This window comes from Leucopleurus acutus (genome assembly GCF_964270905.1).
Source record: "Leucopleurus acutus genome assembly, chromosome: 11".
In the NCBI taxonomy this organism is placed as follows: Eukaryota; Metazoa; Chordata; class Mammalia; order Artiodactyla; family Delphinidae; genus Leucopleurus; species Leucopleurus acutus.
Genome location: NC_139152.1, coordinates 28,763,095 through 28,790,004, shown reverse-complemented (window position 1 = coordinate 28,790,004; position 26,910 = coordinate 28,763,095). Strand labels below are relative to the sequence as shown.

The 26,910-nt window shown below is 34.9% G+C and overlaps 1 protein-coding gene across 1 annotated transcript in view; it reads left to right on the top strand.

Moving 5' to 3' along the window:
- The window catches only part of LOC309969293 (copine-8-like), a 51,112-nt gene extending 30,534 nt beyond the window's left edge, over positions 1-20,578 (top strand). Inside the window, exons 2-3 of the mRNA XM_082851001.1 lie at positions 18,574-18,614; positions 20,094-20,578. Of these exons, the coding sequence (XP_082707127.1) occupies positions 18,574-18,614; positions 20,094-20,152 (100 nt within the window). The 3' untranslated portion in view covers positions 20,153-20,578. The remainder of the gene's footprint in view (positions 1-18,573; positions 18,615-20,093) is intronic.
- The last annotated feature ends 6,332 nt before the right edge of the window (positions 20,579-26,910 follow it).

The window sequence follows — 26,910 nt, the reverse complement described above, 5'->3', positions numbered from 1 at the left end:
GGTCCATATATTACCAACCATGAGAGTTCAGATAAATTAGTTAATCTCTCTGTGCTTTGCATTATAAATGAGGATAGACATTCCCCAACTCTTAGCAAGAACTCTCATTTTTATAGTGGCATTCAACAGAAATAGTTGGAAAACAGTGGAACACATCATGAAGATAGTGAAGACTATAAAAACATCTATAATTTTTGAAAAAATGCTCATGCTCATTGTAAAAACACACACACAAAAACTGAATAGCATTGAAAACAACAAAGGAGAATGTACTCATCACCCCATATTTTACCCAGTGATAGTTCATACCAACCAGATATCTCTGTGCATTTCTTTAAATATATACATACATATGTATGACATGTATCCATTAATATCCATGTTATGATCATTTAGACAAGATGGAAGTCCAGTATTTTCCTGGGTTTTTCCACTCAAAATATTAATTCTTGAAACTTGCTTTCTCTCTGCAAGCGTGGTGCCCCCTGCCTGCAGAGGAGGAACTCAAGTGCACCTCTCTGAGTGAATGACCTCAGTTGCCATCCCAGTAAATCTTTCACTGCTGTCTACACAGAGCCCTGACCAATATTGTTAAAAAGTTGCTGTTGACATACCCCTGGGAAGGTGCAGTAATATCATTTTTAAAAATACTGAAGTATAGTTGATTTACAGTCTTGTGTTAGTTTCAGGCATAGAGCATAGTCATTCAGTTTTCCTTTTTTTTTTGCAGGTAATATTCCATTATAGGTCATTACAAGATATTAGGTACAGTTCCCATGCTATACAACAAATCCTTGTTGCTTATCTATTTTATGTATAGTACTCTCTTTCTGTTAATCCCATACTCCTAATTTGTCCCTCCCCCACTCCTTATCCTTTTTGGTAACCATAAGTTTGTTTTCTATGTCTGTGAGTGGATTTCTCTATTGTATAGAGATTCATTTGTATTATTTTTTAGATTCCACATAAAATGATATCAGATAGTATTTGTCTTTCTCTGTCTGACTTATTTCACTAAGCATAATATTCTCTAGGTCCATCTATGTTACTGCAAATGGCAATATTTTATTCTTTTTTATGGCTGAGTATATATATATATATATATATATATATATAATATATTCACATCTTCTTAAGTTAATTGTCTGTTGATGGGCATTTGGACTTGGGTTGCTTCCAAGTCTTGACTATTGGAAATAATGCTGCTGTGAACCCTGGGGTGCGTGTATCTTCTTGAATTAGAGTTTTCACTTTTTTCTGGATATATACCCAGGAGTGGAATTGCTCTATCATATGGTAGTTCTATTTTTAGTTTTTTAAGGAACTTCCATACTGTTCTCCATAGTGGCTGTACCAATTTACATTGCCACCCCACAGTGTATGAGGATTCTCCTCCACATCCTCTCCAGCATTTTTTATTTGTAGACTTTTTGCTGATAGCCATTTTGACAGGTGTGAGGTGATACCTCATTAGGGTTTTGATTTGCATTTTTCTAATAATTTGCCATATTAAGCATCTTTTCATGTACCTGTTAGCCATCTGTATGTCTTCTTTGGAAAAATTTATATTTAGGTATTCTGCCCATTTTTTTTAATGAGTTGATGATTTTCTTTGATATTGAATTGTATGAGCTGCTTGTATATTTTGAATATAAATCCCTTGTCGCTTGCACATTTGCAAATATTTTATCCCATTGCATAGGTTGTCTTTCTGTTTTGTTGATGGCTTCCTTTACTGTGCAAAAGCTTTTAAATTTGGTTAGGTCCCATTTTTTAATTTTTGCTTTTGTTTCTTTTGCCTTAAGAGACAGATCTAAGAAAATAATGCTGTGATTTATGTCAGAGAATATTTTGCCTGTGTTCTCTTCTAAGTGTTATGTGGTGTCATGTCTTAAATTTAGGTCTTTAAACCATTTTGAGTTTACTTTTGTATATGGTATGAGGGAATATTCTAATTTCATTGTTTTAAATGTAGATGTCCAACTTTCCCTACACCACTTGTTGAAGAGACTGTCTTTTCCTTGTATATTCTTATCTCCTTTGTCTTAGATTAATGGATTATAGGTGCATGGATTTATTTCTGGACTCTGCATTCTCTTCCCTTGATCTATATGTCTGTTTTTTTTTGCCAGTACCATGCTGTTTGGATTACTGTAGCTTTGTAGTACAATGTGAAGTCTGGAAAGGTTATATCTCCGGCTTTGTTCTTTTTTCTCAGGATTATTTTGGCAATTTGGGGCCTTTTGTAGTTCCATAGAAATTTTAGGATTATTTGTTCTAGTTCTGTGAAAAATGGCATGAGTATTTAGATAGGGACTGCATTAATTTGTAGATTGCTTTAAATTTGTAGTATAGCTATTTCAACAATATTAATTCTTCCAATCTAAGAGCATGGTGTATCTTTCCATTTTTTGAATCACCTCTAATTTCCTTTATCAATGTTTTATAGTTTTTCATGTTAGGTCTTTCAGTTCCTTGGTTAAATTTATTCATAAATTTTTTTGACGCAATTTTAAATGGGATTTTTTTACTTTCTCTTTCTGATATTTCTGTGTATTAATTTTGGATCTTGCTACCTTGCTGAAGTAATTTATTAGTTCTAATTGTTTTTGTGTGGACGCTAGGGCTTTCTATATAGAGTATCATGTCATGTAAATAATGACAATTTTACCTCTCCCCTTCTTATTTTGATACTTTTTTATTTCTTTTTCCTGTCTGATTGATGTGCCTAGGACTTTCAATCCTATTTTAAATAGAAGTGGTGAGAGTGGGCATCCTTGTTTTGTTCCTGAATTTAGTGGGCTTTCAGCTCTTCACTCTTGAGTATGATGTTGACTGTGGGTTTGTCATAAGTGGCATTTATCATGTTGAGATATGTTCCCTCTATAATCACTTTGATGAGAGTTTTTATCATGATTGGATTTTGAATTTTGTCAAATGCTTTTTCTGCATCTGTTGTGATGATCATGTGGCATTTGTCTTTCCTTTTGTTAATGTGGTGTATCATGTTGATTGATCTGCAAATGTAGAACCAGCCTTATGATCCTGGAATGAATCCAACTTGATCATGGTGTATGATGCTTTTTATGTATTGTATTTGGTTTGCTAATTTTTTGAGGATTTTTACATCTATATTCATCAAAAATATTGGCCTGTAATTTTCTTTTTTTGTAGTGGCTTTGTTTTGTTTTGGTGTCATGGTAATGGTGGCCTTGTAGAATAAATTTGGGAGTATTCTTTCCTCTTCAATTTTTTGGGATGGTTTGAGAAAGATAGGTATAATCCTTCCTTATATGTTTGGTATAACTCCCCAGTGAAGCTATCTGGTCCTGGATTTTTGTTTGCAGGGAGTTTTGTTTGTTTGTTTTCTTTTGTTTTGTTAATTAAAGATTCTATTTCACTTCTAGTGATTGGTCTGTTCAAATTGTTTCTTTCTTCTTGACTCAGTCTTGGCAGGCTGTATATTTCTAGAAATTTGTCCATTTCTTCTAGGTTGTTCATTTTGTTGGCATATAGCTATTCATAGTGTTCTCGTCTTTCTTTTTTTTTGTATTTTTGTGGTATTGGTTACTGTTTTCCTCTTTCATTTCTTATTTTTTTTAAAATTTGCATCCTCCCTTTCTTCTTGGTGAGCCTGGCTAGAGGTCTGTCAGTTTTGTTTTTTTTATCTTTTCAAAAAACCAGCTCTTGGTTTTATTGATCTTTTCTATGTTTTTTTTTTTTAATCTCTATTTCATTTATTTCCTCTCTGATCTTTATTATTTCTTTTCTTCTGCTGACTTTGTGCTTGTTCTTCTTTTTCTAATTCTTTTAGGTGGTAGGTTAGGTTCTTTATTTGAGATTTTTCTTGTTTCTTGAAGAAGGCCTGTATCACTATGAACTTCCCTCTTAGAACTGCTTTTGCTACATTCCATAGATTTTGTAAAGTAGTGTTTTCATTTCATTTGTCTCTAGGCATTTTCTGATTTCTTTTTTGACTTCATCATTGACCCATTGATTTTTTTTTTTAGTAGCATGTTGTTTAGTCTCCATGTGTTTGTTCTTTTCCCATTTTTCTTTCTATAGTTGATATCTAGTTTCATACCATTGTGGTCAGAAATGAGGCTTGATATTTCTATTCTCTTAAACTTGATGAGGCTTGTTTTGTGACCTAGTATATGGTCTGTACTGGAGAATGTTCCATACATGCTTGACAAGAATGTGTGTTCTGCTTTTTTTGGATGTAATATCCTATAGATATCATTAAGTCCAACCAGTCTACTGCATGATTTAGGACCTCTGTTGCCTGACTGATTTTTTGTCTTGATGATCTGTCCACTGATGTCAGTGGGGTTAAATCTCCTACTCTTATTGTATTATTGTTGATTTCTCCTTTATGTCTGTTAGTATTTGCTTTATATATTTAGGTGCTTCTGTACTGGGTGCATATATGTTAATGAGTGTCATTTTCTCTTCTTCTATCAATCTTTTTATCATAATATAATGCTTTTTATAATATAATATAATAAATATAATATAATTATAATAATGTCTCTCTTTAGGGTATTTATTTCAAAGTCTATAATATAATATAATTATAATAATGTCTCTCTTTAGGGTGTTTATTTCAAAGTCTTCTTTGTTTGATATAAGTATTGCTATTTCTGCTTTCTTTCATTTCCACTTCATTAAATACCTTTGTCTATCACGTCACTTTCATTCTGTGTGTGTCTTTTGCACTGAAGTGAATTTCTTGTAGGTAGCATATTGCAGGTTCTTTTAAAATTTATTTATCTAATAAGACACTGTGTTTTTTTGTTTGGAGCATTTAGTCCATTGACACTTAAAGTAATTATTGATAGGTATGTACTTATTGCCGTTTTTATTTTTTGTTTTCCAGTTGTTTTTTGTTCTTCGTTCATTTCCTCTTCTTTTTGTTTTTCCCATTGTGGTTTCATGATTTTCTTTTGTAGTATGATTGAGTTCCTTTCTTTTTGGTTTTTGTGAATCTGTTGTAGGTTTTTGATTTGTGGTTACCATAGGGTTCATATATCTTGACCTATAATTATATGTATTTGCTTTAAACTGATAATCATTTAAGTTCAAACACATTCTAAAATATCTACATTTTTTACTCCACTTCTCCATATTTCTTGTTTTTGATGTCATATTTTACATCTTCACTTATCCCTTTTCTGTTTATTGTAGCTATAGTTGCTTTTACAATTTTTATTTTGTTTTTTTTTAATCTATGTACTGGTTTATTTTTTTTCACATCTTTATTGGAGTATAACTGCTTTACAATATTGTGTTAGTTTCTGCTGTATAACAAAGTGAATCAGCTATATGTATACATATATCCCCATATCTCCTACCTCTTGAGCCTCCCTCCTACCCTCCCTATCCCATCCCTCTAGGTTATCACAAAGCATTGAGTTGATCTCCTTGTGCTATGCAGCAGCTTCTCACTAGCCATCCATTTTACATGTGGTAGTGTATATATGTCAATGCTACTCTCTCACTTCGTCCCAGCTTCCCTTCCCTCCCTGTGCCCTCTAATTCCTATTATGTACTTGCCCCTTCCTGTTGGGATTTTCCCTTTCTTATAGATTCTTAGTTCTGTCCATTTAGAGAAGACCGTTCAACATTTCTTTTAGGGTATGTTTAGTATTGCTGAATTCTTTTAGTTTTTGCTTCTCTGAGAATTCTTTCTCTCTCCTTCTTTTCTAAATTATAATCTTGTTGGGTAGAATATCCTAGGTTGCAGGCTTTTCCTTTTCAGGACTTTGACTATATTGTGCCACTCCCTCTTGGCCTGCCACGTTTCTGTAGAGAAATCAGCTGATTGCCTTATGGGGGTTCCCTTGTATATGAGTGGTTTTCTCTTGATTCCTTTATAATTCTCTATTTTAACTTTTGCAATTTTAATTATATGTCTTGGTATGGGTCTGTTTGGGTTCTTCTGGTTTGGGACCTTCTGGTTTGTGACCCTCTGTGGTTCCTGGACCTGGATATCTGTTTCCTTTAGGTTTGGGAAGTTTTCAGCCATAATTAATTCACATACATTTTTGATTGCTTTTGCTCTCTCTTCTCCTTCTGGAACCCCTATTATGTGTAGGTTGGCCTGTTTTATATTATTCCATAGATCTTGTATGTTGCTCTTGATTTTCTTCGTTTGTCTTTCTATTTTCTGTTCTCATTGTGTGATTTCCATTATTCTGTCTTCCAAATCGCTTTTAAACTCTTCTGTGTCATTTAGTTGGCTATTCATTGCTTCTTATCTCAGAAATTGAAGTATCTATTTTTGATTGAGTCATCTTTATAGTTTCTAGTTCCTTGTTAAAATGATCTTCCTTTACATCAATAATCTTTCTTAATTCAGTTAGCATTTTTATTACTAAGTTTTTGAACTCATTATCTGGTGGACTGATTATCTCTGTTTCATTGTTTTTTTCAGGGGTTTTCTTTTGCTGTTTCAATTGAGAGTAGTTTCTCTGACTTTTCATTTTACTTAACTTTCTCTGTCTCTGTGAATTTAGGAGAAACAGTTATCTATCATGGTCTTGAAAGGGTGTTTTTATGTAGGAGCATCCCTGTGTAGACTGTGTGTGTTCAGTGCCTTTGGTGTGATGCCTGGTTTTGATATGGATGCCAGCCATGTCTTTCCTCAGGGTGTGCTGACCACTGTCAACTCTATAGGATGTGTGGCTGGTGTTGGAGGATCTAGAGCCAGTGTAGCATGTGAGGTGGGACTTCCTCTCTGCTTCCTGTCACTGCCCTGTCAGAGGTGGGGTGTGCTCTTCAGTTCTTGGAGTAGAAGCCCTGAGGGTCAGGCTGGTCAGACTTTATTAACCTTGAGTGCCTGTCCTGTAACAAAGGAAGGGATTGCTGAAGCAAGTGAGGCCCATGCACTCACCCTCACCAAGGTCTGATGTGGTACGTAGACATCTGCAGCTCTGCTCAGATGGAACCCAAAGTCATGTCTCTTCTCTTATTGTGTTTTTCCTTGATCTAGTACAAGTCTATAGCATGGAGTGGGTGGGTCTAGAGTATTTGCTGGGCTGGGGTTGGGCGTCAGGGCATTGTGGCTGCAGGAATTGAGGTGGCCACGCTGCTACCAGATATCTGGGCTGCCACTGTGGCAGTCTTCTCCCAGGACTTTTCTGCCAAAGATCCAGTGTGAAGCTGTGGCTTGGAATGGGTAAGGCCAGAGCACTCTCTTGGCTTGAAGAAGGACCACAGTGTGAGGGTTGTGGTGTCTCAGCAAGTGCTGACAATGGCCATTGGCACCCCACTAGGATCACACCCTAGGCCCACAGTGGCTGCTGCTACCCCACCAGGACCACACCACACTACACCTAGGCCTCTGGGTTCTTTCTCCATAGCTAGACTGAGTCTTTTCTCAGGGCTGTCTCAGATCTCATGCCAAGCTGTGGTGTGGAATGAGCAGAGCTGGAGTGTTCTTCTCACTTGGATTGGGGAGTATGGCAAGGTGGTGGCCACCAGTGTAAAGCCCTCTCTGCCCTGATCATTGGGCAGTCAGCACAGGTACACTCTTTGTGAGTAGAGTCTAGGCTTTTCTAGCTCTTCTATCTGTCCCAGTGTTTCTTCCAGCAGCCAGGGGAGCTTGTCTCCTCCCTGAAGGGCCCCAGGACTGGGATAGCCAATTTGTGGCTCGACCTGCTTGCTCCCCAAGTGAGAGTCCACCATGTGGACCTTCTCTTCCTTTCACATTCCTCTCAGGGCCAGAGGTCCCAACTTTATCCTTTTTTTCTTCCTACCTTGTTATGTGGAAATCTTTCTTATAGCTTTGGTTGTATAGGAGTTCTGCCAGTTTCCAGTTAGTTTTCCATGTGAATTGTTCTACATGTAAATGTATTTTTGGTGTGTTTGTGGGGGGTGGTGAGCTTCAGTCCTCTTATTCTTCTATCTTTATCTGCTCAGTAATGCCCTTTTGCTGCAGGGCCTGGCATGTGGTCTTGCTGCCTATTGTCCCTGTAGCCTTGCTTATTGCCTTGTGGTGCTGGTCTCTGCTGATTTACCAGGTCTTTGGGGGTTTGTCCTTGTTTTAGTTCTTTCCATTGGGTCAGTTATGTTCTTAAGTTACCTCCATAAAACATCTCCATACTTTCATTATAAATTTCCCTGTTTTGTGTCACTTACAACTAAATGAGTCTTAATTCATGCAGCTAATATTTATCTATGTCATAGGACATTCTTATTTATTTAATTTTCATGTCATTGCTTACTATTGAGGATGAACTTCATGTAAATTTTAAAATATTTCAACAGAGGCAGTGTGATTTAGATGTTTGTGTTAGATTGTAGTGTTAAATCTGAAGTATCTTAATCAGTATCTTACATATTTAGGATGTACTGTGTTAGTATTTGAAGTCTGAGAGCCCACACTTAAGAAATGCCTACTCTGAAACTATTCTATGATTTTTATCCTTGATCAGCACCAGAGGGTTTTGTAATTACTGTGTATGTCAGAAATGACTTTTCTTTTTTAACTAGTGATGTGTATGGTGATCAGATATGTGAATTGACCACTTTACACCACTAGATGATTATAATAAAAAAGACAGTAATAAGTACTAGAGAGGATGTGGAGAAATTGGAACCTTCATACATTGTTGGTAGGAATGTAACATGGTGCAACTACTTTGAAAAATAGTTTGGCAGTTTCTCAAAATGTTAAAAATAGTGTTATTATATGAGCCAGAAATTCCACTTCTAGGTATATATCCAAGAGAACTGAAATTCTATGTTCACACAAAAACCTATATGCAGATGTTTAAGGCAGCATTATGGATGATAGCCAAAAGTGGAAACAACCCAAATGTGTATCATTTAATGAACAAAATGGGATATATCCATACAATGGAATATTATTTGGATATAAAAAGTAAAGATACTGATACTTGCCATAACATGGATGAACCTTAAAAACATTATGCTAGGTAAAAGAAACTAGTCACAAAAGGCCATATATTGTGTAATTCCATTTATATGAAATATGCAGAATGGGCAAATGCATAGAGACAGAAAGTATATTGGTGGTTATCAAGGGTTGGAGGAGGTGGAATTGAGAGTGACTACTAATGGGTAGAGTTTTTGTAGGGGGTGGTGGTGAAAATGTTCTAAAATTAGATAGTGGTGATGATTGCATAACTCTTTGAATATACTATAAACCACTGAATTGTACATTTTTAAAGGGTGAATTGTATGGTCTGGGAATTATATCTGAGTAAAATTGTTATTAAAAAAATATATATGCAGATTGGCTAGAAATATTGCACAAATGAACAGGGCATATGAACCTAGAGAATCCTGTGATTATGCCTTTTGGAGTGGTGCCCTAAACTTAGGGACTCCTTGGGTCATGGGCACAGAATGTTTAGAGGATTCTCTACCATGATTTGACCAGAGGTTAGATGAATCTTGTCAACAGAAGATTGTCACATCTGCCTTAGGCTGCTGTTCTGAATGCCTGAAAGCACAGAGAGTTGGAACTTGATTAAACATAGAGCATATTGTGTGACTGTTTTGAGTCCCACTTATTAATGTATGTGCCTTTGGCAGAATTTGGTCTGAGACTTGCTTTCATGGTAACAGCATTTGGGAGTGAAGTGATAGTGTAAGAGAATTGCACAGCACTCACATACTTCAGCAATTGAAGGCAACAGATAACTACCAAAAAGTCCAAAGTGGATAGGACAGTTGTTAACAATTGGTACTCAGGAATATTACTGACCTTTATGTATTCATCATGCCTCTAACCACTTTACTGAATTATCCTGTTAATTTTGAAAGATTTTATTAATTAATTATCTTACTTTTTTCTGGGTACAAAATTAAATCTTTTGCACATAATGATAATTTTCCTCTTTCCTGTACTGTGTCTTATTTTCATTTTATAATTTATTGGCTAGAGCTTGGAAAGCAATGATGAGTGGTATGATAATACTGTTTGCAGTTCATTTCATTTTATACTTAATAATATGGACAAATAATATAACCAATACAAAATTTGAAAGTCAAAATCAAAATTATAAATCAGTCAAAAATTTACAAAAATGCACCTTAAGCATTTATTATTCTTGCAACTTTTTCCACATTATTTAACCTCTCTGAATTTTACTATCTCACCTGGAAAATGGATTTGGAAAATAATTGCTACTTATTAGGATTATGGTGAAGATTAAATAAAATGATTTATTTAAAGTGCTCATACCATGTTCTTGGATTGGAAGAATCAACATTGTGAAATGACTCTACTACCCAAAGCAATCTACAGATTCAGTGCAATCCCTATCAAACTACCACTGGCATTTTTCACAGAACTAGAGCAAAAAATTTCACAATTTGTATGGAAATACAAAAGACCCCAAATAGCCAAAGCAATCTTGAGAAAGAAAAATGGAGGTGGAGGAATCAGGCTCCCGGACTTCAGACTATACTACAAAGCTACAGTAATTAAGAGAGTATGGTACTGGCACAAAAACAGAAATATAGATCAATGGAACAGGATACAAATCCCAGAGATAAACCTATGCACATATGGTCACCTTATCTTTGATAAAGGAGGCAAGAATATACAGTGGAGAAAAGACAGCCTCTTCAATAAGTGGTTCTTGGAAAACTGGACAGCTACATGTAAAAGAGTGAAATTAGAACACTCCCTAACACCATACACAAAAATAAACTCAAAATGGATTAAAGACCTAAATGTAAGGCCAGACACTATAAAACTCTTAGAGGAAAACATAGGCAGAACACTCGATGACATAAATCACAGCAACATCCTTTTTGACCCACCTCCTAGAGAAATGGAAATAAAAACAAAAATAAACAAATGGGACCTAATGAAACTTCAAAGCTTTTGCACAGCAAAGGAAACCATAAACAAGACCAACAACACTCAGAATGGGAGAAAATATTTGCAAATGAAGCAATGGACAAAGGATTAATCTCCAAAATTTACAAGCAGCTCATGCAGCTCAATATCAAAAAAACAAATAACCCAATCCAAAAATGGGCAGAAGACCTAAATAGACATTTCTCCAAAGAAGATATACAGATTGCTAACAAACACATGAAAGAATGCTCAACATCATTAATCATTAGAGAAATGCAAATCAAAAGTACAATGAGATATCATCTCACTCCGGTCAGAATGGCAATGTAGATCAAAAAATGTAGATCAAAAAATCTAGAAACAATAAATGCTGGAGAGGGTGTGGAGAAAAAGGAATCCTCTTGCACTGTTTGTGGGAATGTAAATTGATACAGCGACTATGGAGAACAGTATGGAGGTTCCTTAAAAAACTAAAAATAGAACTACCACATGACCCAGCAATCCCACTACTGGGCATATACCCTGAGAAAACCGTAATTCAAAAAGAGTCATGTACCACAATGTTCATTGCAGCTCTGTTTACAATAGCCAGGACATGGAAGCAACCTAAGTGTCCATCAACAGATGAATGGATAAAGAAGATGTGGCACATATATACAATGGAATATTTCTCAGCCATAAAAAGAACCGAAATTGAGTTATTTGTAGTCAGGTGGATAGACCTAGAGTCTGTCATACAGAGTGAAGTAAGTCAGAAAGAGAAAAACAAATACCGTATGCTAACACACATATATGGAATCTAAAAAACAACAAAAAAAGTGGTCATGAAGAACCTAGGGGCAAGACGGGAATAAAGACACAGACCTACTAGAGAATGGACTTGAGGATACGAGGAGGGGAAAGGGTAAGCTGGGACAAAGTGAGAGAGTGGCATGGACACATATACACTACTAAATGTAAAATAGATAGCTAGTGGGAAGCAACTGCATAGCACAGGGAGATCAGCTTGGTTCTTCGTTACCACCTAGAGTGGTGGGATAGGGAACGTGGGAGGGAGGGAGACGCAAGAGGGAAGAGATATGGGGATATGTGTATATGTATAACGGATTCACTTTGTTATAAAACAGAAACTAACACACCATTATAAAGCAATTATACTCCAATAAAGTTGTTGAAATAAATAAATAAAGTGCTCAGCACAAAAAAAAGAAGCAAGTGGTAGCATTAGCCGTGCCCCTATAAGAGGTAAGGCCTGCCAGTTTTTAAGTATGAAGATTGCAAAATTTTGAATACAATTTTAAATATTAAAAAAAAGTGTTCAGCACAGTGCCTGGCACCCAGCTAAGTAAATAAATAGTAAGTGAGGAATTTGTGACATAGGTTCATGTTGGGTATGATGGAGTAGATGGAGGGAATAATCATTTCTACCTTCTCGGGGGACACCAATGAGGAAAGGCTGAAGAGGAATTCACATTTCCCAGCGGAAATGAGGTTGCTGAGGAAATTTTAGGGACAGGGTAAAATAATAGTACAGAAATATGAGGCAATTTTAGACTAAAGGACTGTAAAAAATCTGAAATGTCTGGAACAGAGTCTGTGATATGGAATATGGATAGAAGTGCAGCTAGAGATAAAGCCGGGATCAGAATGTGGCAGGTATGTAGTATTATTTTAAGGAGTTTGGAGTTTTTGTTGGTAATGGGTTTTATGCAGGGGAGCCATTTGGTCACGTTTTACTGTAGAGAACTTTCTCTTGGAGACATCTTGGTGAATGAACTGGGAGACAGGAGGCAGGAAGACCAGTTAAGAGCTAGCTCTAAGGTCTGGGATGCAGTTGGGACTTGGAAGCAGAAGCCAAGGTGGGGGAAGCATTAGCAGAAGGAGATGGAGGGGAAGGATGATTGGAGTCTTGCTTGGAAGAGAGATGGGTTGAACCCTGTTGCTGTATTAGTTTCCTGTAGCTGTTGTAACAAACTATCACAAACTTGTTGAGTTAAAACCACAGAAATTTTTTCTTACAGTTCTGGAGGCCAGAAGTGTAAATAGAGTGTCACTTGGCTGAAACCAAGATGTTGGTAGGACTGCTTTCCCTCTGGGGGTTCTGGTGTAGAAGTCATTCCTTGCTCTTTTCCAGCTTCTTGTGGCTGCCGGCATGCCTTGGCTTGTGGCTGCATCATTTGGGTCTTCAAGGCTAGAGCCCACACGTCTCTCTCTGCTCTGTTCACATCACTCTCTCTGTGTCAAATCTCCCTCTGCCTTCTTCTTATTAGGATATGTGATTGATTGCATTTAGGGCCCACCCAGATAATCCAGGATAAATGCCTCATCACAGAATCAATAATTTAATCACATCTGCACAGACCTTTTTTCCCCTAAATAAGGGTCACATTAATAGGACCCAGAGATTAAGACCTGTTATGTTTGGGGGGCCATAATTCTGCCTTCCATTGTTGCCACTTACTGAGATAGGAAATGAAGAGGCTACAAGACTGCAGAAAATATAATGAAATTAGTTTTGTACATAAGTTTTAGGTTTTTAAGAAGACTCATATTCTGTTCTCAGTTTCTTTTATCCTTCCCATTTTTAACACAAATGTTTCTCTTCTTTGGCTGAAATCAGGGATTGGGTTTTGTCAAACCCATCTTTTTTTCTAAAAGCTTGTATCACCCTGAGTTAACCCTACATATTACTTCAAACCAAAGGGTTCTTCTGTTTACCTTAGCTCAGGCAAACAGAGCTCTGACATGTCAGATTGTGAAAAGCCCTGAGTTTCCTTTAAGTAAATTTCAAGAATATCAATCATAGGTGAATACAGAAAAATTTTCACCATTAATTATCTTCCCCTCAAATTCTTTTAGTATATATACCAAATTCAACCCAGGCAAAGGTTGAAACTGTATATTTTATTACTGACCTTTTCAGCTCAACAGTACTAATAAATACTTTAAAACAACCATTTTCAGCAAAAACTGAAAAATAAAGTTTATTTTATTACTAGTTTTCATTGAGTAATATATATCATACACGATAAAGTTCTACTTGTATGCTCAGACTATGAAAGGTGGCTGCTGCTGAGCTGAAATTTTAGTCTATTTGTACAACTTCAAACCTGAATGTCTATTCTTATTTTCTTGAAAGCTGGTAAACTTGTTAAGTACTTTCCAATGATCCTACCCTTTAGAATTACTTGGTGTCTTAGATTCTAGCTAATTCTGGCTTTTTAGTAAGCTTCAGTTTCAAAATACTTGATTTGTTTCATTTCTAAAGTTTTACTTTTTCAGTACAGTGTTTCTATTTGCCGTAGAAGTTTTAGGTTCAGGAAAATATTTTTTTCCTTAAATTTGCATGCTAAATTTCCAGCTATAATATTTGATCAAAGAATAAAAATAATGCATAAATGAGTCATAGAGAATTAAATATTGCATTCAAGTGACTTCCAAAGATTCGATGAATTTCCTTTCAGTTGCTCAAAGCAAGTCTTGATTTCCCTGTCATTATTTAAAAAACTCAGAAAACCATTTTGTGTGTTATATGCATTAAATATATAATATATATATTTTATATATATATATATGCATGCCAAGAACTTCTTAATTCCAGTCCTTAAGACAATATAATGCCCAAGGTAAGGGCCTAGACATGACCCAGTGACATGGGGCATGTTTATAATTTCCTCACTCAGATTTTATTCAGTTAATGAGTTACTTATTAGGGCAAAGGTCTAATATGCCACCTTCCTCTTCTACTCTTTTTTCCATAATAAAACACCTCATCATACCTAAAGTGAAAAAGGTGATGCTTTTGATTTGATACTAAAACCGTTCATTCGTACAGACCTTTGCTTATGTGCCAACTAGGTTCTGTGGTTGCCTAAGCAATATTTAGTAAAGACCTTGCAGGTGGTCAGTTGATCCTGAGACTAAGTTGAATAACAGGTAAATAAAAGTCCTATAATAATTTCCTAAATTTTAATTAAACCCAGAGTCATCCTGTTTATAGATACAGAACAGTTCTCAGAGGCAGTTATATTTATGCAGAGACGTGGTTCTCTGTCCACATGTAGAAAATTTATGCTGGACTGTGTTTGTAAAATGATAAAGCATTGTTTGGCTCTATTCATAGGTATATTTTTGTTCATATGGAAAATTAAATAGAACAGTTTTTTTATTTGGCTCTATTTATAAGCTATATTTTTGTTCTTATTAAAAATTAAATAGAACAATTCCACTCAGGTACAGCAGTGGAGCCTCGTTACATGTTGTCTAAGTTCTGCTGGCCACAAGTAGCTTTTTGGAATTCACTTCATACCTTCAGTCTGAAGATTTATTCCCTAAAACAAATATATTGTGTGCTTTTTTAAAATTAGCACTTTAAAAATTCACAAATAGTAAAATTGTCTTTACTGTGGAACTATTAACTTTAGAATTCATAATATATACAAGTAGATTTTCTTTTTCAAAATACATGTGTGTTAGGATAATAATATTTGCTTCTCTTTTAAAGGAATCAAAAAATTCAATATTTACTACACTAAGAACAATACTTATTAGCTTATTTCATTTACTGAGTTGGAAAGAATTAGGAGCAGGCCTACAACTTGTAGGTTAACTCACTTACAAATATCCTTTACCTTAATAGATGGTGTTGTTATGCTCATTTTACATGTGAATAATTAGAAGTTTTAGTTTTCCACTAATAAACTCTCATTATATAATTGTAACAGAAAAGGATACTTAACCTTAAAAAAATAAGGCAATTATTTCAAGATATACATTTGTTTAGACTGTTTTTGTTATATAGACATACCTATAAATTGTTTTTTTTCTAGTATATTTAAAAAAATAATTTGGTTAAGAGCTAACTATTGTACCTGATGTTTTTTATTTGTAGTTGAATTAATTTTACTCTATTTTACTCTTCCTTCTCCCCATAATAAACTGTTATTTTATATACCATCCAATATTGCTGTTGATTTCTGAGTTTGTCCTCTTAGTAAAGTTCAGGCATCTTGAGATTTGAGAACATGTTTAATTAGTTAGTGCTTAGTTAGGTCTTGGGCATAGAATATTTTCTTGAAAAATACTTGCAGAATTGCTCTGAAGTTTAAATGGAATTGCAATTTTCCTGTTAGAGAAAGACAAGTCTGAGATGTCATTTTAAGAGATTAACTGGCTGTTCAGTATGGGTCTTGGAATGCCAGTTGAGTATAAAAACTATAATGGTCAAGAAAACTGTAATATTCATCTTGGCCACTAAGCACAGTTCTGTGCTAATAACTATATGAGAAGCCATCTTAAAATTGGAAGGTGGCTTGTTGAGCATAAAATCAGAGTAAGCAGCGTTGTCAGATGAGCTAATTGACTATTGTCATCAAGGGAAGGTAGCTTGATGCATTTGTCTGTTTTAAGAGATTAATATCAATGACGATTGAATTATAAAGGGTGAAGTCAGGGAACCTTTTCTCCTGGATGGTCCTGGAAAGGTGTTACTAACTTCTTCCTTATCTACTCCTATTGCAGGCTTCATGCAAAATATGCCTCTTCCATTAACCTAGTACTTCTTCATACAGGTTAGAGTTTAATTGATTGCGCTTTAGCTTTAGTTATGATATTTCAATCATACTCTTAAGTCCAGACATTTTAATTGGAATTTGAGATGAGTGGTTACTAGAGCAAATCATGCAATTCACAGATTAAATTTTTGATTAGGTTATTTCTTCAGGTAAGTTTTCTGACTAATGCACTGTATTTCTCCATAATTTCTTTTCAGGAATTTGCTCTCTTCCTTGTTTAGCTTCATCAAGGTTTATAGAATAGAAAGACCTGTTCAGGATTTTTATAATGTTCAAGTTCAACATTCCATTATAAAATTGTAGGCATAATGTTAAAGGCATCCTAACTCGAGCAAAAGACAACCTCATGGAGGGAAGAGTAACCTTCCTATATAAAAGCTGGTGAGGGGTGGTGTGTGTGTGTTTTTTTAAAGTGCTTTATATAGAAAACAAAAAAATTTTTCTGTGACTAAGTACAGTTATGTTTGGCCTCCTATCCTAGTTCTCTTTGTTCATAGCATAGGCGGCATCTCTCTTCACATTAGTCTATAAACAAGAATTTATTTTATGTCATACTCTAGTGGCTCAACGAGTAGGTATAATGGGAGGCCTTCTACATTTCCAACAGTCAGGAAAACAAGTTGTTTCTCCCTGACTTCTCCAGACAATGTAGCATTTTGTAAAGAACAGGGAAATCAGATTCAAAAGGTTGACTTCATTGGAATATTCTGTACTGGGCTGTGTGGTCTTATTCATTTACTCAGTTTCTCTGACCCTCAGCTTCTTTTCTTTTTTTTTATACAATAGTCTTCACAATAATACCTCTCTTTTAACTTAATGTGAAAGTGCTTTGTTTCTAATGGGATATTAGGGAGGAAAAAATCTTGCATTCCTGTCATCAGTCCTAACTTTATGATGCATTTTGATAATCACTGGTCTTTTGCAGTGATTCTTATCATGTAAGAATATTTGCCTTTTACAAACTTGTAAAATCATATAACTTTGAGTATAGTAGTCTTTGGGGAATTAAATCTAGTCAGAGATAGTTTATTCTATTTTATTCATATGATCAAATTATAGCTGAAATTTATTGTCAAACAGCAATGGGAAAGCTAAACTGCAAAGTTCAGGGACTAAGTTATGAAGAGTTTATGGAGGTTTTTTCCCCCTCATATTATAAAGGGTCTAAGGTTTTTTGTTTGTTTGTTTGTTTTTGACCTTACCTACTGTATGTTATGGATCATAATTGCTAGAAGAAATAATGTGGCAAGTAAAGTCTATGATTAAGAATATTTATCTTTATTGTTGATAGAAATCCATTATTTTGTATTTATGGTTAAAGATTGTAAGGTTTTTATTTTTTTTAAGATAAATAAGGCACCGAAATCACATTATTTGCTTTTAAATGTGTATAACATAGTTTTTGAGTCCCAAGCACACTGCAATATTTGCACTGTCATCTCTCCTCGACTTTAGTGAACTCTGAAAGAAAGAGCTGAATTACATTTTTTAGGACACTTAATGAGCAAAACTAGACACATAGGAAAGGCTGGAGAATTTCCATGTGAGTGGAGAGCTACCTTTATAAATATATAACATAGTATATTCTCAAATGGAAATGTTTGAAATTTACTGTTTGCCAGTCATTGCTGGAGTCATAGTGTCTGCTTAGGGGACAGAAGGATTATTTTAATATGATTTCTGACTAGTGGTCTTTGACTTAATTCCAAATATAAACATGTCTGATAGTTTCTTTCTGGGAATATTTAAAGGTGTAATCCCATTTTTTTTTTTTTTGTCTGTGCTGTTCTGTTGACTGTGTTTTTATTTTCTCAGTGTATAGTGATTCCATAGAAGGAGTAACTTTTAAGAACCTGAAATATGAAAGGCTATCAGGTTGATATGAAAAAAAGCCTTTCAAAGAACAAGCACGGTACAGATAAATGCACATGAGTGGTAGTCCTGGTGAAAGAATACAACAGGGTAAACATGAGATTTTTATTATAAGTATTAAACATAAAAATGTAATTTAACTATTATAAATTATTACCAATTAATGGAGGATGAATATGAAGCACAAATGTAACTTTTGGAACTTTCAAGTCATCATTCATGTATATATACATTTATATAAATATTTTGGTATTATATTCATCTAACATTTTCTCTTTTATTCAACAGAAATCTTCTTGACAGAGACACATTTTCTAAATCTGATCCAAGTAAGTATCTATTACTTGCTTTTTTTTTTTTTTCCCGGTACACGGGCCTCTCACAGCTGCGGCCTCTCCCGTTGTGGAGCACAGGCTCCAGACGCGCAGGCTCAGCGGCCATGGCTCACGGGCCCAGCCGCTCCACGGCATGTGGGATCTTCCCGGACCGGGGCATGAACCCGTGTCCCCTGCATCGGCAGGCGGACTCTCAACCACTGAGCCACCAGGGAAGCCCTATTACTTGCTTTTTGAAATAGTCTACTTATTTTACTTGATTTTTCAAAAACTTGTTTGAAAATCATAGTTCTTATTTAAATATTTGTTTTGAAGCCTAGAAAGCAAGATGGAGTATAGTCTTAGGCCCTGCATTCTCATCTACCTGGGCAGTACTCTGGCTAAAGAGAGGGAATTGCTTAGCATTTTGAGAATAAGATAACAATGCAGATGACTGCAATGTAGGACAGTTCACTTTGAAATTAAACCTCATTGTATAGCCATATGGTAAAAATTATCTTTGAAAGACAACTGTAATGGGCCATAATTTTATGATCAAGTCAGAGTAATCATTTTCCTTTTTTTGTGAATAAATGCAGTATATAAAGGCATGTACAACCAAGTGAATTATATAATATCTTGAATGAGCTGAAGTTTTTGATTCCTAATTATATATATTGAAAATTGGAGATAAATTGTAAAATGAGACAGTTTAAATTAGAAAACAACAGAAATAATGTATAAATCAAGTAGTGAGTCCAAATCTTGTAATATTTAGAAGCTGATATCCAGCAGCTCTCCATCTCTACAAATGTGTGAACCTGTGTGGTTTAACTACAGGAGAGAGGTTTTGTCAGTTGACAGAAGAATTCTTGAGGTAGTCACTGGAGAAAAGGCATTAAACTTTGTGGGTATTAAAAATTCCTGGGGCCCATTGACAAGTGGGTGGGATATTTTTATAAATTAATCTTTACCCCAAACTCTTAATCTCCCTTTTTTGCAACTTCCTTTTGTGGTTCATAGGATTTCTTACTTGTTTACAAACATTGAGGATAGGAGTTGCAAATATTAAATGTGGCATATGATTTGCTCCAGATATCCTTCCTATGATGGTTTTGAGCATTATAAGTATCCTAGGAAGAGCTTGACTTATGACTGGTAACATACTGAAATATTTCAAACTGTTTAACCTTAGTTAAAAGATTTTTTTATCTATATCTGTAGCATAATGCAATTGAAGACATTAGCAAATAATTGTTATTTTTTTTTTGTGCCTAGCTCTATACATGCTAAGTTCTAAAGACCTGATATTGTTTCTTGCTTTTTTATAAAAAATGTTCATCATGTGATGATTTATTAGCAATTTTCATGCCAGAGTAAGGCTAGGAACTAATTTTAATATAGCTTTTGTACAGCTGAAAAATAAATTGGATACATTTATATCTGATATTTATAAAAAACGTTTAGATATATTTATTTTTTCATCTTTTGTAGTTTGTGTCTTGTATGTACAAGGAGTTGGAAATAAAGAATGGAGAGAGGTAAGAATTTGAATTAAAAAAATTGTGCTGGAAGATATGGTATAAGTTATAATGTGATCAAGATGATACTTTCCTGTTTTTAGTTATTTTAGTAATTTTCTTATAGATATATTTATTTTTATTTATTTATTTTTGGCTGCATTGTGTCTTTGTTTCTGCTCGCAGGCTTTCTCTAGTTGGGGCGAGCAGGGACTACTCTTTGTTGTGGTGCGTGGGCTTCTCATTGTGGTGGCTTCTCTTGTTGTGGAGCACCGCCTCTAGGCATGCGGGCTTCTGTAGTTGTGGCACACAGGCTCAGTAGTTGTGGCTTGCAGGCTCTAGATCTCAGGCTCAGTATTGTGGCACATGGGCTTAGTTGCTTCACGGTTTGTGGGATCTTCCCGGACAAGGGCTCAAACCCATGTCCCCTGCATTGGCAGGCAGATTCTCAACCTCTGCATCACCAGGGAAGTCCTTCAACCCAAAGATTGAATTCCTTTTTTATTTTATTTCATTTTAATTTGATGAAAGCAATCTTTGTGTTTTGTTCTTAATAATCCTTAATGTTTAGCTCATTTATGATCTTTCTGTGGAATAATCTACCCTTGAATTTGTATTCTCCTCAGTCTTACATAAATTTAATGTGATCCAATTCTTACATAATTGAAGTTTGTGGGTTTAGTCTCACTTTTTGAGATCAACTGCTGATTTTATAAAATATTGCTTTAAAGTGTTTTAAAAGTGATATCAATTATCACCTGCTTTTTGACAGTTAATAACTTGTTATTTGAAAATAAAGTAGAAACTCAGTTTCCTAATACAAATACTTTGTGTAATGGAGTAAGAGCAAGGAGGCAGAATTACTTTTTTCATGGTTAATAATTTTATTTATTTATTTTTATTGCAGTATAGTTGATGTGTAATATGTTTCAGGTGTACAATATACTGATTCACAAATTTTAAGGGTTGTACTCCATTTATAGTTATTATAAAGTATTGGCTATATCCCCTGTGTTGTATAGTATATCTTTCTAGCTTGTTTTATACATAATAGTTTTTACCTCTTAGTCCCCTCCGCCTGTATTGCCCCTCCCCACTTTTCTCTCCCCATTGGGAACCACTAGTTTTGTTCTTTATATCTGTGAGTCTGTTTCCTTTTTGTTATACTCACTAGTTTGTTGTATTTTTTAGATTCCATGTATAAATAATATCATCCAGTATTTGTCGTTCTCTGTCTTATTTCACTTAGCATAATACCCTCCAAGTCCATTCATGTTGTTGCAAATGTAAAATTTCATTCTTTTTTATGGGTAATATGCCATTTTGTATATATGTGTGTGTGTGTATATATATATATTTATATCTCACATCTTCCAGTCCAAGAACATGGTATACCTTTCCATCTGTTTATGTCATCTTCAGTTTTTTTCATCAGCATCTTACAGTTTTTGGGATACAGGTCTTTTTCCTCCTCAGGTAGGTTGATTCCTAGTTATTTTATTCTTATTGATGCAATGATAAATGGGATTATCTTCCTGGTATTTCATAGATAGTATACAGAAATGCAACAGATTTCTGTATATTTGTATCCTGCAAAGTTACCAAATTCATTGATGAGCTCTACTAGTTTTATGGTGGCTGCTTTAGGTTTTTCTGTGGATAATATCATTTCAACTGCAAACAGTGACAGTTTTACTTCTTCCTTACCAATTTGGATTTCTTTTATTTTTTCTTGTGTAATTGCTATGTCTAGGACTTCCAATACAATGTTGAATAAAACTGGTGAGAGTGGGCAGCCTTGTCTTAGAGGAAATTCTTATAGATTTATACTGTTGAGTATGATATTAGCTGTGGGATTTTCATATATGGGATTTTCATATATTTTCATATATGCCCTTTATTATGTTGAGGTATGTTTCCTTTATGCTCACATTCTAGAGATTATAATAAATGGATGTTGAATTTTGGGGACTGTTAAAGGAACTGAGATAAATATCCATAATGTATAGAACCAGGCATCTTGGCCAACGAAAATCCTTAATGATGAGGCTTTCTTATTGCCTAAGCAATGAGATGTAAGTTTCTTATTTAATATACAGTGTTTTTCATAATAATAATGACTCTTGTTCTAAGCCCTTTAGAATACTGACTAATTTAGTTTGCACAGCAACCTTAAGAGGTAGATGCCATTTGCATCCTTATTTTACACATGAAGAAATTAAAGAACAGAAAGCTTAAGTGACTTGACCAAAGTTAGCCAGTTGTAAATAATAGAATGGGGATTTCAACCCAGGCCATTTGGCTCTATAGTTCCTAATTTGCAGAATCCTTATCTGACTCCAACCTTCACATTCTGGTTTTATTAATAGAAAGAAATTCTATAAATTGATCTTTGGGTCTTTATTCATATCTTCTTCAGCTTGACTTTGGATGAAAAACAAGTAAGAGAAGAAGCCTACTATTTAGGTAAAATGGCATAATATTAAAATAAATCAGAAAACAGAATATTTTACTTATTTATTTTTTTCTCTTCAAAGGGGTAGAATGTACAAGAGGGAATAATATGCAAAATTGGTATAAAAACAAAGTAGAAATTGAGAATATGATGATAAATAGGACCCAGAATCATATAGAGAGGGTAGGGAAAAGATGGACGAAGATGGGGAGATACCAGTTAAGAGACAATTTCAATAGACAGCATTTCAAAAAAATTAAAAGTGTTAAGAACTAGAGAATAGTCTGGAAGAATAGAAAAGGAAGTGTCAGATGCAGAGACAGCATTTTGTAGGTAAAATCCATTGTATATAGCATCTAATTGAACTAGCTGGATAAAGGAAAGGGGTGAAAAAAATGAAATACACTGTATATATTACTAAATCCCCACCAAATCATTTGAGAAAGTCAGTTTCTTTACATTGAGAGCCAGTATGGTATACAGTGGTTAAGGGAGTACACTTGACCTCTTAGTGACTGTTTCCTCATCTGAAATGTGGGGAATTATGCTAATGATTCTAGCTCACACAGTAGTTATGAGGATTAAACTAACCACTGGACCATGACTGGCACATAGTAAACACTATATGATTAAGGCTACCTTGGTTCTCTAAGAGATCAAAATACATTTTTAAGAATAACAAAACTAGTAAGTGGCAGGTAAGTAAATTCCTGCATTATAATATTCTGTAAAATTCATTGTACAAGCCCAACAGTTGATGGGAAAATGACCTGTGGGATTTGCTTGGCCTCAAACCTAATATGATGGTATGGTGTTGCATAACTGCTAAAAAGCTAATGCAATCTGAGGATGCATTGATGGATGTGCAATGCTTACATTAAGGAAGATCATGCTGTTATGTTGAGCTATATTAAATTGTCATTTTTGTAGCTCAGAGTGGTTGAGTGTTGGCAATTTTATGTGATTCAATTAAATACTCTTGTATTTTGCTCTCGTAGGAGCAAATCTGGAATGTTTGTTTTCAGTTCTCCATTTGAGATCATTGAAATGCCATATATGAGGAGGGCTACCATCTTGAAGAAAGGGATAGACACTATGTCATATTAACGGAGGAATGTTTAACCTGAAAAATGCAGACACTCTGAGTAGTTATAATAATTGTCTTCAGATTCTTAAAAGTATTTTGATTTAGACATGGGGGTACAGTTACTTGAAGTTGAAACAAGAAAGGAGGAAAGAAAAAATTTGGCTCAAAGGATGAAGAGACAAAGGCATATATTTTGTTCACTGTGGGTGAGACCTTTGTAACATTTAGAGTATTCCATGGTAGAATGGGTTTCCTAGAACAGTATCCTGGAGCTAGAACTATAGTGGATGTCCTGTCCTGTATTCAAACAGGGGTTGGACTAATTCATCAGGAAAAAAACTGGACTTAATTAGTTCTAATTACTTGCAACTCTGATTTTATGATGCTATAGAAGTCATAAAGAGTTTTGCACTCATATTATCAATTCTTCCCATTATCTTTTAAGTACTGAGCATATTTTACAAAATAATAACAAGAACCACTCTAATAATTATCCTCAGTGTATTTGGAATTAGACAAGTAAAACAATATTTTAGATAATTTAGTAAAAATTTAACATATATTCATCCATTTATCAATTTGACCTGTATTTATTGGGTGCCTATCATGTAGCTGCAGTGGTGGAAAAAATTTTAAATAGACAGTATTTTTACCTCAAGGAGCATAAAATATAGTTGAAGAGTTTTACCAGCAACTTCAGTGTGACTATACAATCCATTTACTGATTTAGGTATCAATACTGTGTCAGTAACATAGTGGTCATGTTTGTATTTGAATTTAGATGTGTTCTGGAAAAGTATGTATTCACTAGCCACATGATTTTATGTTCTGGGATGAATTACTTTTATACAGTAAGGAGAAATTAAAAAAAGAAAAAAAAAAAGGGCTTCCCTGGTGGTTCAGTGGTTGAGGGTCCACCTGCCGATGCGGGGGACACCGGTTCGTGCCCCGGTCTGGGAGGATCCCACATGCCGCGGAGCGGCTGGTCCCGTGGGCCATGGCCGCTGGGCTTGCGCGTCCGGAGCCTGTGCTCTGCGGCGGGAGAGGCCACAGCAGAGGGAGGCCCGCGTACTGCAAAAAAATAAATAAATAAAAAAATTTTTAAAAAGCTTAAAATATGTGGAAACAAATGCTCCAAATAAAGTGATAAAAATTATTTAAAACTGTAGTGGTAATCTGCAGTTTAAAAATTATATCTGACACTATTACAATTACCTGCATACAAAACATTCTATCTAATGATTGTGAATTGTCAAAGTAATTTATCTTTTAAAACTAAAACAATATTTCAGTGCATAATAATTTGGAGCTAGAAATGATAAAGTGCCATGAATTATGAAAATATGAAAACCTCTTAGTGATGAATGGAAATAGCAAAGTCATGTCCCTAAGGATGCACACATACTTGGCTTTGAGAGGTTCTGAAAATGTTGCAATTAATTTCTTTGAGTTAAATTTTAGTTATCCATAGGTCATCTATTTTGTGAATTACTTTTAAACATTTAAAATTACAGAGTTGGTTCCTGATTCCATATGTTAGTTATATAATGAAATGAAGCAAGCTGAAGTTGTTTATAACCCACAGTGAGTGTACTTTGGAGGCAAATATACCGCCAAATGCTGATTTCCATAGTTTGACATTGTCTCTGTTCTGCACTGTTCCATTGATATTGAGCTGTTTTAATATTTATTCATGTCCATGCTGAATAATATATGTATAATACGTAAACACACACATATTCAGAAAGGATAAGAAAATTTTTCATAGCTCAGCTTAAATGTTACTTTACTTGTTGACCTTTTCTAACCCTCACAACTAGAATTTCCTCCTTTCATCTTTTTGAAATCCCATAACTTAAATATCTTTCTTATGGTCCTTGTCACCTTCTACTTTATATCATTCAACAAACATTAAAGACTTTTTTGTGAACCTATTTTCTTCTGTGTCTTCACTTCTTAATTCAGTGCTCCTTAAAGGTCAAGCTCCTCCCTACAGCATTTAGGATAGGGCTTTTGTGCTTAGAAGATGCTCAGTTAGTATTTGTTAACAGGAGGAATTTGAGGATACCCTCAAATATGGGCACACACTTAATGATTGTGGTTTCAGAATTTATGAGTTGCAAGCCTCCTTGTAGATAATTCGGTACAAAGGTCACATTTTTCATATGAGAACATTCACGTGGCATGCGAAGTACTTATGAGAGCTCAGTGCTTATTCTGCTGCTTTTTATCGTAACTTTTACTACATATTTAGGAAATTGAATTATAGCATTCATTGAAAAACATGCTTTTTACCTCTTAAAGCTTAGGGTGTACTCATTTCATTCTTTTTTGTTCTGTGGAAATAATAGAGTGAAGCATCTATAAAGTTATTGATATAAGAAAGAGGAAACTCCCCATGGCCTTTAGGCAGTCACTGTTGCTAAACCACTGAGGGTCCAACTTGGTTATTGACACTATCTGCACTATTGGGTTCATGCTGCAGAGCAGCTGCACGTTTTTGTTTGGTTTAGTTTTATTTTCTATTTTATAAAAGAGACTTTAATTACAATATACTGCTGAGAATTCAGTCTGTAGAGATTATATTCCTCTAGTAGACATTTGAAGGATTCTTACTATATGTATCTGCTGTGATTGAGGGGATCATAACAGAAGAGAATTGAGGAGAAGTTGTGTGGCATGTGGTTGAAAGAACTTTGTTAAACCAATATTTTCTACAGAAAGTATAGTCATTCTTAAGGCGTTACTGCTTTAGCAAAAATTTGTTGTGTGTCCCTCAGGAAAATACCATATTACACTCATTTGGATTCCTAACATCAGCCATACCAGTTCTGGAAACAACTGTAGATTGGCTTTGAAATTTTTCTGTTTGGAAAAGGACATAAAATAGTTTTACAGATATTTCTGGTCATAGAGAATTAGACGTTTAGGCTTAATGTAATTGCCTCTGTTTATAAGGCTAAATTGAAGTCTTAGCTCTATCGATATTTTATGTCCAACTGAACAAGAATTATACTTTCTTTTTTTTAAAATTTCACTATCATGTTATCTGTTTTTTTAATAAATTTATTTAGATTTTATTTATTTATTTTTGGCTGTGTTGGTCTTCATTGCTGTCCGCAGGCTTTCTATAGTTGCTGCGAGCGGGGGCTGTGCTTTGTTGCAGTACACGGGCTTCTCATTGCGGTGGCTTCTCTTGTTGTCGAGCACAGGCTCTAGGCACACGGGCTTCAGTAGTTGTGACACGTG